Source organism: Coregonus lavaretus (assembly GCF_964263955.1).
Source record: "Coregonus lavaretus genome assembly, chromosome: 13".
Lineage (NCBI taxonomy): Eukaryota > Metazoa > Chordata > Actinopteri > Salmoniformes > Salmonidae > Coregonus > Coregonus lavaretus.
In genome coordinates this window covers 9,693,612-9,708,426 of record NC_140000.1, presented here as the reverse complement: position 1 = coordinate 9,708,426, position 14,815 = coordinate 9,693,612, and the positions used below count along the sequence as shown (strand labels likewise).

Here is a 14,815-nt window from a genome sequence, read left to right as displayed (position 1 = left end):
CCCTGCCTTCATGCACATACAGTATCTACCTCAAATACCTCGTACCTCTGCACATTGATCTGGTACTGGTACTCCCTGCATATAGCTTCATTCTTCTTTTATTTCTTGTGTTACTATTTATTTCTTTTTTACTCTGCATTGTTGGGAAGGGCTCGTAAGCAAACATTTCATGGTAAAGTCTACACCAGTTGTATTCGGCGCATGTGACAAATAAAATGTGATTTGAAAATAAGAGAGAAGTGGACGGATGGGCAGAGAGAGTGAGAGGTGGACAGACGGGCAGAGACAGAGATGGAGAGAGATGGACGGACACTCGGACAGGTAGAGAGTGAGAGGTGGACAGACGAACGGACAGACAGAGAGAGACCTACCAGAGTCTGCTGGTATCTCAGAGCCTTCCTTTGCGACGCATCTGCAGCCATTGACACGCTGTCACTGACCCAAAAATAACCCCGATGGTCGCTTCAGCATTTCCACCCGCACACTCTCAGCTAAACACACACGTCAAGAGCGCACACACTCATACACACACCAGTTCAGTGCACACACTTGAGATTGACACTTGTTCAGATCCAATCTTGTCCAGTTGATCCAGAGGCGGTGATCCCTCCACCTGTCCTGTAAGAAAGTCAACAGAAAGATGTCTGTACAGAGACTCCTGGTAGTGATATGAGGCAGCGACAGACGCAGCGCTTTCCTTTATTAGAACAGCAGACACCTAATCACACACACAGCAGGGCTCACGTTAATGACACGCTTCTTGCCCCCGTGAGCAGGCCAGCCAGACCAGTGGCTATTAGACCTTTGTTTTTGGATGGGGTGTTCTTGTTTGGACAGGCAGGGGTGAGGGTGATTAGTGGGTGATGCCACCCCCCACGGGGCTGCCCCTGCAACGTGAGGAGGGTGGGTGCACATAACACCCCCATGACAGGTATCGACTCATCAGCCAATCATGCAAGGCTATCCCTTCAAACCCCTCACATGCTCCAAGCCCTCATTCCCCCTGCTGTACCAACATACCTTTTCCCCGTCAGCAATCTGTAATGGACTTCCCTAGGCCAGATGTAGCCGTCACCATAATGCACATGGCCATCTATCCCATCCCTTCTGATATAATGGTTTTCAGTCTGGGTTGTAGGGGTGCATCACAATAGTGTAAAGTAGTTCTCTCTCTATTGTGTTTACTGATCTGAAATCACCCGTTTTCATTTCAGCCTGATGAGACAGCATGGCACATGGCCCTCCTAGAGAGAGAGAGAGAGAGAGAGAGCATGGCCCCGGCCCCACCAATCCCTTAAACCCTTCTCTGCTTTGGGGACCACACGCCACCGCATAACAACCTAATCTCACTGCACGGTGGTGGCCAGAGAAAAATGTGTCACTCTGACCGAGGGCGAGTGTGTGATGTGTGTGATGTGTGTCAGGCAGAATGACTATGGACAGCTGGCTGAGGCACTACCTGATACACAGAGAACATTATCACAGTGGTGGTGGTCAGTGTGTGACTCATGATGCATATCGTAGTCATGAAATAGTCCTTACTACAGGGTTATGAGTTATACTATACCAGAATACTGAGAGGGGGACAGGATGTACACAGATATAAACAAACAGCAACAAGGAGAGATCAAAATATAATATCATGCAGTGTACATATGTACAGCGCTCTCTCGTACACAGTTTTACACACACAGCACATGTCAACACAACTCATAGAAAGTCAATTCATAGAAAAAACAGAGGGGTTGTTTATTTTCTTGAACATTTGGCAGTCTTTGTTTTCCACATAAATACAGTCATCTTCTCCCCCATCCCCAGCAGATCCTTATCTTATGGCAGTGAACCCCAGCCATCAGTACTTCACTTTCAAGGGATAGCTACCTTCACCACAAAATCCACTTTCTGAACATTTACAATAACAACAAATATGACTTTCCCCCCATACCGGTTGTGTAGATACTGCTATATTGTACACATTAAGTTAGTTCAAACTGAACTAGATGCTTCAAATCAAATGGAAAATGTCTAACAAAAGACTGGCAAACTTTGATTTTGGGGTGTACTGTCCATAGAATTAGAATACAAATTTAATAGGATCTCTATGGAACTGTCCCTTTTAAAGATGGGCACACCGCACTGTCTCTGTGATTGGTTGGTCAACAGCTCAATTCATACAGTTCCTGTCATATCACTCTTCCCTACAACACTGTTGGAAGCAAACACACTGCTCATTCTGAGAAACATCAATATTGCTACTCATACACTTGAATGTGATGCATTGTCTTATGTAAATGATAAACCAAGTATTTTAAAGACAATACTTAACACATCTTTCACATGGCACACATTGCTATGGAATATTGCATATCAAATTTCTAAGGAAAATACAGTAGCTGCTTTAAAATCAATCCATATATCTTTAAACATCCATGTACATCCATTTTGTGAACTGAAATCTTAAATGGTCAAAGAAACATTGACAGTGGATAACTTAGATCTCAAGTTGACCAGAGATAACAAGCAGTTACATAGAATTCTAATATAATTCATTGGTGTGACTACATATAAATGTAACTAATCCCCCCCATATTTGACACATTTCTTTCATCACATCTAAGTAATAACAGTCTGGTTACCAGTGTAGTTACAAAAATTATTCTACATGCCATAAGGCAACTTGATGTAAAGACGTGCCCTAACTTGTTAACATAGTAACCCCCTCATGGAGGTACAGAGATGGGAGGACGGAGGACGGTTGTTTGTGAGAGAAATGGTCATGACGCCATTACACTCGTTGGATCAATAACACATCAAATCATTGCTAACAAACTGGAATCTCCCAATATCATATCTACTTGTTCCAATATCCTTCAGTGGAAGACTCAGATTACTAGGATGAGGGGGTAAAAACGGTAAGGTATTGAAATGCAGCTCCCTCTATGCTGCATCATCAGCCAACAACTCTACACCGCCATCTGTCTGCCCATCAGGTGGACACGGATACATACCTTCATTTGGTCAGGGGGATTTCGTATTCTAATGCATATAACATTTTGCATGTGATAATAAACATTTTTTTCATACAAAAAGGGGACAAGGGCTTTAAAATTCTTACAAAAAAGAGCTTCAAAAGGATTTGATACAAAATAAATTGATAAAAATAGATCGGCATACAAAATACATGTTTAAAAAAAGAATAATCTTGAAACCCAAAAGATACTGTTTAGTAAGAAATTAAAAGCGATAGATTTAAATATACTCTGGTGTGTTAACTAGCTAATAGGATTTCATAGAACATTTCAATCCCATTTCATAACTGGCACAGATACACATACAGGAAGCTTAGCTGATAGGTAGGTACACACATAAACTGCATACCAGTAACGTATACTTCATGCCCATTACCAAGTACATATACTTTACATAAACTTGTTCCATTTTCCTTTCCAAGAGTTTGTCTGTGAGAGGGAATTTGCACAGCAAATGTGAATGAATGAATCCTCTATGAGTGTGTATAACAGTGTGTGTGTGTCAGTAGTGGGTGCGGTGTGTGTGTGACAATGTAGGTGCGCCGGAATGTGTGTGTGTCAGTACTGAGGGTGGTACTTGGGGAACAGGTAGAGGTCTTTACAGAGGGAGCTGGTGAATTCAGACATCTCCTTACAGCGATGGTGGGGGGTGCCAGGAGCATAGCCTTCTCTTTCTTTAATACGACCATTCACCTGGGGAAAGAGGTTACAAAAGGTTACTAGCACTGAATTTGCTGATAACTACTTTATTGAGGGAAAATGCACTTACTATGACAGTGATATGTGGTGTGTGTGTGTGTTTGTTTGTGTTTACCTGCACCAGTATGTCTGATAGGTGTGTGTCTCTGGCTCTGAAGCGGAGTGCTGAGTTGAGCTCTTGGATGAACCAGGATCCTCTCTTGGTGTTCCTCATGGCTGCAGTGCCTAGTAGGGCCCAACACACTACATTACCTAGTAGGGACCAACACACTACATTACCTAGTAGGGACCAACACACTACATTATCTAATAGGGACCAACACACTACATTATCTAATAGGGACCAACATACACTACATTACCTAGTAGAGACCAACATACACTACATTACCTAGTAGAGACCAACATACACTACATTACCTAGTAGGGCCCAACACACTTCATTACCTAATAGGGCCCAACACACTACATTACCTAATAGGGCCCAACACACTACATTACCTAATAGGGCCCAACATACACTACATTACTTAATAGGGCCCAACATACACTGCATTACTTAGTAGGGCTCAACACTACATTACCTAGTAGAGACCAACACACTACACTACCTAATAGGGCCCAACACACTACATTACCTAATAGGACCCAACACACTACATTACCTAATAGGGCCCAACACACTACATTACCTAATAGGGCCCAACATACACTACATTACCTAATAGGGCCCAACATACACTACATTACCTAGTAGGGCCCAACACAACATTACCTAGTAGAGACCAACACACTACATTACCTAGTAGGGACCAACAGACGCTACATTACCAAGTGGGGACCAACAGACGCTACATTACCTAGTAGAGACCAACACACTACATTACCTAGTAGGGACCAACAGACACTACATTACCTAGTAGAGACCAACAGACACTACATTACCTAGTAGAGACCAACAGACACTACATTGCCTAGTAGAGACCAACAGACACTACATTACCTAGTAGGGGCCAACAGACACTACATTACCTAGTAGGGACCAACAGACACTACATTACCTAGTAGGGACCAACAGACACTACATTACCTAGTAGGGACCAACACACACTACATTACCTAGTAGGGACCAACAGACGCTACATTACCTAGTAGGGACCAACAGACACTACATTACCTAGTAGGGACCAACAGACACTACATTACCTAGTAGGGACCAACACACTACATTACCTAGTAGGGCCCAACACACTACATTACCTAGTAGGGCCCAACACACTACATTACCTAGTAGGGCCCAACACTACATTACCTAGTAGAGACCAACACACTACATTACCTAGTAGGGACCAACACACTACATTACTTAGTAGGGACCAACAAATGCTACATTACCTAGTAGGGACCAACAGACACTACATTACCTAGTAGGGCCCAACACACTACATTACCTAGTAGGGCCCAACACACTACATTACCTAGTAGGGCCCAACACACTACATTACCTAGTAGGGCCCAACATTACATTACCTAGTAGAGACCAACACACTACATTACCTAGTAGAGACCAACACACTACATTACTTAGTAGGGACCAACAAATGCTACATTACCTAGTAGGGAACAACAGACACTACATTACCTAGTAGGGACCAACAGACACTACATTACCTAGTGGGGACCAACACGCACTACATTACCTAGTAGGGACCAACACGCACAACACCAAATATTCCAACATTCACCATACACACATCATAAACCAACAGACAACACTTGTAAGCATGCACACACACACACCTTTGAGGGAGGCGAAGCCGCAGATCATGTCAGAGCGCTGGGGCAGTTTGACTCTGAGCCTGCCACTCTCCTCCGTCTGCCTGGTGTCTCCATCCCCCTCTCCCTCCCTCCCTGCATCCCTCTGTTCACAGCCAGGAGACTGGGTCCTCTCTGGCCCGTCTGACTGCTCCACACCACAGTCCATCTCCTCTGGAGGGAGACCAAGAGAAGATGGGTTAGAAGAAGAGAACAGGGGAGAGACAAAAAGAGCGAGGGAGGGTTGGGGAAAGGGAAGGAGGGAGAGTGTGGGCAGAGAGATCATGTGTGAGCTCACCTCCTCTGCAGGCCTGGATGAAGAACATCTTGGGTTTATTCTGCAGTAGAGGACAGTGCGCGTTGTCAAACGCCTCAAACACCCAGTCTAACTGAGAGAGAAAGACAGAGATTAAATTAATATGAACATTATCATCATCAGAGAGAAAGGGTTTCACTCTCAACTGAACGAAAGGCTTTCACACACACACACACACACACACACACACACACACACACACACACACACACACACACACACACACACACACACACACACACACACACACACACACATACACACACACACCTCCAGTAGCTGTCCATCTGTGCCGTAGATAGCCCCCTCTACTCCATGGGACAGCAGACACACCACACAGCTGGATAGTGTCTGGTGCTCCTGCCGTCTGCCAAACTGCTCAATGCACGCCCGCATGCCCTGTCAGGGAGAGAGAGGGCTCAATCAATCAATCAAGTATTAAACTATATTCTAATTACATAGCACTGTTAGAATTATTTTGATACATTTTGTCACAAAGTGCAAGCTCCACTAGTTATACAGAGGAAGTATAGAGGTGTAAATTCACCCTTTGTTCTTTGCATTGTAAACAAATGGTAATGGTAAGACCAATGCTACAAACAGCTGTCTCCACTAGCTAACCCCATAACTCTAATAGCCCACGGGTCTATGTGAAGGTCACTGATTGAAGCTAGTGGGGGATCCACTGATATAGTCCATGTTGGTTGAAGCACTGTTGTGCTGCTAAACCTTTGGCACCACCGTCATACTCTGTGTGTGTGTGTGTGTGTGTGTGTGTGTGTGTGTGTGTGTGTTACCTGCGCTGTGAGGTCTCTCCGGACGGTGACTATGTAGTCCAGCTCAGTGAACACCTTCCTGAGGACCTCCTCGTCCACTTCCCCTCCCCTCCTGGAGTCCAGGTCAGGAGCAGCACAGGGGTCAAAGGACACGTTACTGATCACCAAGGCCTGGCCACGAGGACTGGACACCATACTGTAGGACTGGAGGGGAGAGAAAGGGAGAAAGAGAGGACAGAAGTTAAATAATGATGTGCATAAGTTGCTGCTGTTCTCAGCACTGTTTGTTGTGGTTTCTGTCCCTGTACTTCAGTGACAGTTTTACACCCCAGTGGAGCTCAGAGACGAGTCATCCCCAACCTGAGCAGGTTTACAAAGACTTGAACATATGGGCTGGGGGAATTCTCCCCGTTTCTGTTTCCTGTCAAACTGACTGTGGTTTAGACAAACACTGTCTTCTACGGACCAGTGGGACTCCCCTGGTACTGTCTAAACTCTGTCTATACTGCAGAAGTCTAATAGCTGAGATGGATGCGCTCCTTTCTGTTTAGATTGGAGACACTTCAACAGCTGTTACAGGTTGAGGTGGATGAATAGGAAGATCTGCTCTGCTGCTCCCTAGAAATACATTGGAGGACAATGCAGCTAAACAGCAGCTAGAAACACATTCTGGACACAGGTCCAGAAAGTGCATGCATGTGTTTGTTGCAAAGGTGCATGTTGCAGTGGCTGCTGCCTTGAAACTAAATGCCCTAGGGGATTGCATAAAGTTGCATTGTATTGTAACAGTTGTATTTGCAGTGACAAATATGAGAACCAAAAATATACAGTAGTTAACACAACGTTCATTGTCTCAGGTAAGAGACACCAGACAGAGACTGTGTTTTACCTGTTTGCACTGACATGGTACAGACAGGTGATTTACCTGTTTGTATTAACAGTGAGCGCTGTACCTGTAGGCAGCGTGAGAGGTAGAAGTCTTGTGTACAGGGAAGAACAGGGGTGGTGATGGGACTGTCTGCATCCAGACACGTCTCCATTGACACTGAAACACATATCAGGACAACATTACACCCTGCATGTATTTCATACCATAAAATACACTAGTGGAGACCAACAATTACAAGAATGCCTATCAGAGCAGGGTTCCATTCAAGGTCACAACGTTTCTGCATTGAAAGGGAAGGTCATAGTGCATCGTTAGCAACAGTTTAAGCAAATATAATGGTGTTGTAACAACCTTTGTACTACAGCTATGTGAGCAAGTCACATGGGCGTGGTACCTGCAGGTGCAGAGACTGGCTGGGCAGTAGCACTACACACCACGGCTATATCACACTTCTTCCCACACTGAGACAATTAGAAAACTAGACTCAATAGGGACATTTTCATTTACAGTTTTATTGGATTTATTAAAAATTGCTTTTTATAAAAGACTGAGTTGCAAGCCAACAAACAGAATAATTACATTGATTTTCTTTTTTCCAAACAACCACACAAACAACCCCTCCCACGATCTCCTAGGAAATGTGCAAATATTGTGAATGAAACAGTTGTAAAACTGTGATCTTGAATGCACCCAGCTCAGATGACTGCTCTACTCACCTTGTGTTCTGGCTCTCTTGGCTGCAACCTTCCCCTCCTGGGTGGGCAGTGGTAGGGGAGAGTCCACATACCTCTGAAGGACAAAGGAAATTGAGAATTTAACCATGTTTTAATTTACCATTGACGTCAATACAATCTGAACATTTATAGGCAAAACCAGTTCATTCCTGATTTTACTGCCTCTTTCTTGCCTGCAGTGTGAATACCAAAAAATCCAGAGGAGGGTTGGGAGTGGTGGATGACTCTCACCTCTCTCCCTATCCCCCTCTTTCTTCCTGTTACAGCAGTCTGTAGCTTGGGTTGGGAGTGTTGTGGCTACTTCTTTCGCTGGTGACTATCTGGGAACTCTGGGGGACACAGTCTGTAGTAGGGTTGAATGGCGGGAACCCGGTTAGCAAGATTTACAGCCCAAAACCACTCCCTTTTCCCGGGATAAATAACTGCGAGAAACCGGTAAATTATAATAAATTATTAATATGAACAGCATGGCGTGAAATGGAATTGATACGCGATGTCTAAATCTGGCTTCTCTACGGCTGCTGAATGATGAATCAACGCTCAGGGTGGGGACAGACAGCCCATCTCAGTATGGAGCGCAGTTCACAATGCATGTAGACCTATCATCTCATCATGGTAACTCCTTGTGACAGTTAGGCCAACATTTGCTGCAGCATAGCCTATGCTACAGTAATATAAAGACCGAATGTGCGTCTACCGTAATTTTCGGACTATAAGCCGCGCCTTTTTTCCAATTTTCGACCCTGCGGCTTATATAACGGTGCGGCTAATCTATGGATTTTTACAGCTAACAGCCACTAGAAAACCTCCTAAATCTATGGATTTTACAGGTTACAGTCCACCAACTTTAACTCTATGGGCTCTATGACCGGTCCGCGCCCCCCCACCTTTAAGCGGCGGGCTCCAGCAGGAATAGCTGGAGGCCGGAAAAGAGTGAGACAGGTAGCGCGCAAAAGTAAAAGTGGAACCGAGAGTGGTACGAGAGACAGAACGAGAGCAAGACAGACAGACATTACGAGAGCGAGACAGTTTGTCTCTTTCCCGACAATCCCCTCTGTGCACGAACCCTTACATATGGTAATTAAACATTAAAACACCTGCGGCTTATAGTCCAGTGCGGCTTATATATGTACACATCATTCAATATCATTCAATTTAGCTGCTGCGGCTTATACTCCGGTGCGCCTTATAGTGCGGAAAATACGGTAATTTACCCATCTCCATCTGGCTTTCGGGGTCACCTTGTTTTTTTTTTTATTGTAAAGATGTTTTGTTTTTATTGCAGCTCCAGATTTTTTTAACAGCCCATCACCCGAATATCGTTGCTTTAAAATCAGTGCACGCACTCGCAGTCCCTTTCTCTCCATCAACTCCATTCAAATTGTATCCATAACAGATAATCCTGTTCTAGATTGTGATATACAGTGGGGAGAACAAGTATTTGATACACTTCCAATTTTGCAGGTTTTCCTACTTACAAAGCATGTAGAGGTCTGTAATTTTTATCACAGGTACACTTCAACTGTGAGAGACGGAATCTAAATAAAGAAATCCAGAAAATCACATTGTATGATTTTTAAGTAATTAATTTGCATTTTATTGCATGACATAAGTATTTGATCACCTACCAACCAGTAAGAATTCCGTCTTTCACAGACCTGTTAGTTTTTCTTTAAGAAGCCCTCCCGTTCTCCACTCATTACCTGTATTAACTGCACCTGTTTGAACTCGTTACCTGTATAAAAGACACCTGTCCACACACTCAATCAAACAGACTCCAACCTCTGGCCAAGACCAGAGAGCTGTGTAAGGACAAAGGACATCTAAAATTGTAGACCTGCACAAGGCTGGGATGGGCTACAGGACAATAGGCAAGCAGCTTGATGAGAAGGCAACATCTGTTGGCGCAATTATTAGAAAATGGAAAAAGTTCAAGATGACGGTCAATCACCCTCGGTCTGGGTCTCCATGCAAGATCTCACCTCGTGGGGCATCAATGATCATGAGGAAGGTGAGGGATCAGCCCAGAACTACACGGCAGGACCTGGTCAATGACCTGAAGAGAGCTGGGACCACAGTCTCAAAGAAAACCATTAGTAACACACTACGCCGTCATGGATTAAAATCCTGCAGCGCACGCAAGGTCCCCCTGCTCAAGCCAGCACATGTCCAGGCCCGTCTGAAGTTTGCCAATGACCATCTGGATGATCCAGAGGAGGAATGGGAGAAGGTCATGTGGTCTGATGAGACAAAAATAGAGCTTTTTGGTCTAAACTCCACTCGCCGTGTTTGGAAGAAGTAGAAGGATGAGTACAACCCCAAGAACACCATCCCAACAGTGAAGCATGGAGGTGGAAACATCATTCCTTGGGGATGCTTTTCTGCAAAGGGGACAGGACGACTGCACCGTATTGAGGGGAGGATGGATGGGGCCATGTATCGCGATATCTTGGCCAACAACCTCCTTCCCTCAGTAAGAGTATTGAAGATGGGTCGTGGCTGGGACTTCCAGTATGAGAAATACCCGAAACACACAGCCAGGGCAACTAAGGAGTGGCTCAGTAAGAAGCATCTCAAGGTCCTGGAGTGGCCTAGCCAGTCTCCAGACCTGAACCCAATAGAAAATATTTGGAGGGAGCTGAAAGTCCGTATTGCCCAGCGACAGCCCCGAAACCTGAAGGATCTGGAGAAGGTCTGTATGGAGGAGTAGGCCAAAATCCCTGCTGCAGTGTGTGCAAACCTGGTCAAGACCTACAGGAAACGTATGATCTTTGTAATTGCAAACAAAGGTTTCTGTACCAAATATTAAGTTCTGCTTTTCTGATGTATCAAATACTTATGTCATGCAATAAAATGCAAATTAATTACTTAAAAATCATACAATGTGATTTTCTGGATTTAGATTCCGTCTCTCACAGTTGAAGTGTACCTATGATAAAAATTACAGACCTCTACATGCTTTGTAAGTAGGAAAACCTGCAAAATCGGCAGTGTATCAAATACTTGTTCTCCCCACTGTATATAGAGAGAGCGATAGATGTCCTAGCCTACCTCTTACAGGTAATACATTCAATGCAGTATTAGCCTTATATTTAATAAGGGTTATGCATAATGCTAATTAATGATGGGTTATGCATAATAAGCTTCTAACTTATAGCCTCTGTCTCTTGCGCAATACACAAGCACCTGTGCTCCGCTGGCCTCTCCTTAAAAAACGCTCCTTAGCTCTTAGAGTCCCATGCAGGAAAAGCTAGACTAGACAATCTTTTTAGCATTTCTTATACCAATAGACTATTCGAATAAGCTCTTTTTTGCTGAATGTTAAATACAGCAGCCAATCGAACTCACAGGTAGTTTGAAAGAAGAGTGAACACGCGATGGCGGTAGGCTATAGCAGTTATTTATTTAGACCCATAACTATTCAATCTTTGTGAAGAGAAGTGAAAGCCTTCTGCATCCAATTCTTGTCCTATACTATTCAATGTGTCATTAGAATGATGAAGATAAGGACAACAAAACATATTTAATGTATCTGTTGAAAGCGAGGAAGGAATAAAGCAACAATAGAGAGAAAGCGGAGGTAGGCTAATAACATTAGGGGAAATATTATGAAAGGTATATATGCGACAGCCTACTAATTATACAAATAGGCCCTATTATATTTCAAAATTAAAATCAAATTCACTAGCCTATACTTGTAACTTTGTAGGCCGCATGTGCTGCATCAGAAACGCAAGTTCTCTTCTGCTTTATCATGGATTGAACGATGTGCATAATTCCAGTCCATATAATATAATACAATACAGTAATATAGTTCACACTCAAAAAGATTAGCCTACTGGAGCTAGTTTCATTTATTTACCCAAGAGAGCATATAGCTAACTACATCTATGTGCTTCAATGTTTTTCTGTCGTGCGTAATGTGCAGTAGCCTATATTATATAGATAATGGCACAATCATTTGGGCTTTTTGGGGTTTGGGTTCATTAAATGTTGTTAATGTAGGGCTAATAAAATGTATTTAACATATGGCTCATCAGGCTCAGGTAGCATTAGGTTTTAATTTTTATAACATATTTATATGCTTTTTAATGACACTTCCGGTTTTGGCAGGAAATACAGGGTTACCCGGGAGAAAAGTTTTTTTCTCTCAGGATGGAACATTTGTAAAATACCAGGAAAATATTCAAACCTTGTCTGTAGCTTGGGTTAGGTGTGGGCTAGTCTCACCTCTTTTTCATCCATCTTTCTCACTGTTTTTGACTGGGGTCTTTGTGAATGGGGCATAGCGGTCTGAAGCTTGGATTGGGTATGTTGTAGAACTCACCTCCTCAGCCCTGTCTTTCACCCTAGCTGTCTGGGGACACTGTGAGTAAGGGGCACAGTTTGAGGCTTAGGTTGGTTGTGGCACTCACCCCTCTCTCTCTCTCTCCATACCTACCCTCTCCCTCCATGTCTACATTCTCCATTTCTATCATTGTCCTTCTGCCCATCTGTCTGGATCAATGTCTGATTATTGTGTGTGGTGTGGCACCCAGTGCCCACTCACCTGTCTCTCTCTGTCCCTCTCCCTGCTGTCTCTCTCTGGTGACTCTGTGAGCAGTGCACATAGGTGTTGCTGCTCTGTGTCTCTCAGTGCTGAGCAGAAGCTGCTGAAGGCTCTGGGACCACGCTTGGGGAGCAGGGACAGCAGACGCCAGCCCCGCTTGTGGGAGGTCGGCTCCGCCTGGGGAACAACGGATATCAACACAGATTAGAAAAAATGGAAAGTCAAAGACAAGGTCATCTACACCAGGGTTTCCCAAACTTTGTCCTGGGGCGCCCCCTGGGTGCACGTTTTGGTTTTAGCCCTAGCACTACACCTGATTCAAATAACCAACTCATCATCAAGCTTTGAACCATGCACACAGAGACCAAAGACAGAGTTTCAAGGACCGAGTTTGGGAAACCCTGATCTATGCTAACATTCACATTTGATTACATGACTGAAGTTAATGACATAAATCAACAAGAAGACATTTGGGCCATGAATGCATGAATTTTTGGGAAGTTGATAGTGTCATAAGTCACCTGGTAGTAGTATCGAGCTACGAAATGTAACATGGTGAACAACATACCAGGATGCTTTCTGCCATACTGTCGGTAAGAATGTCGTCTGCCTGCAGCGACTGAATGAACAGCTCGTCCACCACCATCTCTTTGCAGAGAGTCACAGAGCGTTTCCGAAGCGCTCTTTTGTCTAGTTCCAACATACCGCATTCCCCCAACATTCTGATACGAGACAAGACACAGGAAAACGCTTCATTTACTATCAACTTCCATTCTTCTTGCAAAACCGTGGCGCGGTATATAGGCCTAGCTTCTCAACAACGTGTTACTCATTGGCATTGTCTCTAGCTATTAGAATAATTCAACTTACCTTGTTTTCTAAATCGGAGTGGTAAGGATGGTGAATGTGTCTTTCTGTAAGATAACTAACTAGCTGTCTGGATGAATACGAGAAAGTAATTGGTAGCTAGTTAAATCTCCTATTCTTTCCAAAGTCCGGCAACACTCAGCAAGAGCAGATAATTACAATGGCTGTCAGGTAGCCAGCTGTCTCCAGCTAACGTTAGCTAGCTAGCTAACAATTCATGTGTGGAGGAAAAGTTGACGTCCGAACAACACTAAATTGTAAGCTATTGCATAAAAACAGGTAGCTATACCTAAGAAAATTGTTCAAAATGTAAGCAAATGTTAACAGTTCTCTATCAATCAGTATCGTTGCATTTCTCAAAACAATTTACATTTAACTTTAGATATGCAACTGCACATAGCTAACGTTAGCCAGTCAGGTTCGCTTAACGCTAACGTTACATCGGCATGCTAATGTTTGGTTGCTCTTTTTTCGTGGATTAAAACCATTCTGAACACTTTGAATGTTCATCTGCTCCTAAACCATATGTCCTTTAAACTAGATAGCTAACTGTATTTGAAGTTATTTCGCACAAGTGTACAACATAACGTATCCTACTAAACCAACTTCCGCGCCTCTGCAATGTGAGGAAATCGTAGCGGCAATGGTCTAAATTCTTTGTTTCGGATAATAGCCAATGACAGTTCGGGGAATTTGGATTGACGTTTTCCTGGGCGAATACAAGTCAACTTTTAAAAAAACGTATTAATCAAATGCAATTTGAATATGTGGTTACAGTAAACAATCAACCAATTGATAAGAAGAACATGGAAGACTGACATAAACAGCTATCTAATGGTTAAACTAAGTGGAGAGGATGGCATGTCATTGGTAGGAAATAAGGGAGTGGGATTGAAGAATGAACTGGAAACAGCGCACATCTGTCCATGATGAATTTTTGATTGTGAGAAATCCATGTTTGCCAAACTACTGATGATTGATATGAAAAATTATAAAAAAAATTTTTACTACCAATGCCACGACATAATTGACCTTATTGCACAAATGGAGCCTAATATGTAGTATTTATAGATACAGTATGAACATATTTCTACCCTATGTATCCTATTTTATTATTCCCCTTTTAGCAGTGTGCCCCCTC

The 14,815-nt window shown here is 43.5% G+C and overlaps 1 protein-coding gene across 1 annotated transcript; it reads right to left on the bottom strand.

The window, feature by feature from the left end:
- Positions 1 to 1,726: 1,726 nt before the first annotated feature.
- Positions 1,727 to 13,528, bottom strand: LOC311139428 (caspase-2-like; the record flags this gene model as incomplete). Its single annotated transcript, XM_084174305.1, has 10 exons — positions 1,727 to 3,722; positions 3,844 to 3,953; positions 5,529 to 5,717; positions 5,842 to 5,932; positions 6,130 to 6,258; positions 6,657 to 6,839; positions 7,589 to 7,680; positions 8,241 to 8,313; positions 12,808 to 12,984; positions 13,376 to 13,528. The coding sequence occupies 10 exons, from the start codon at positions 13,526 to 13,528 to the stop codon at positions 3,588 to 3,590; spliced, it is 1,332 nt and encodes a 443-aa protein (XP_084030431.1). The 3' UTR covers positions 1,727 to 3,587.
- Between the last annotated feature and the right edge of the window lie 1,287 nt (positions 13,529 to 14,815).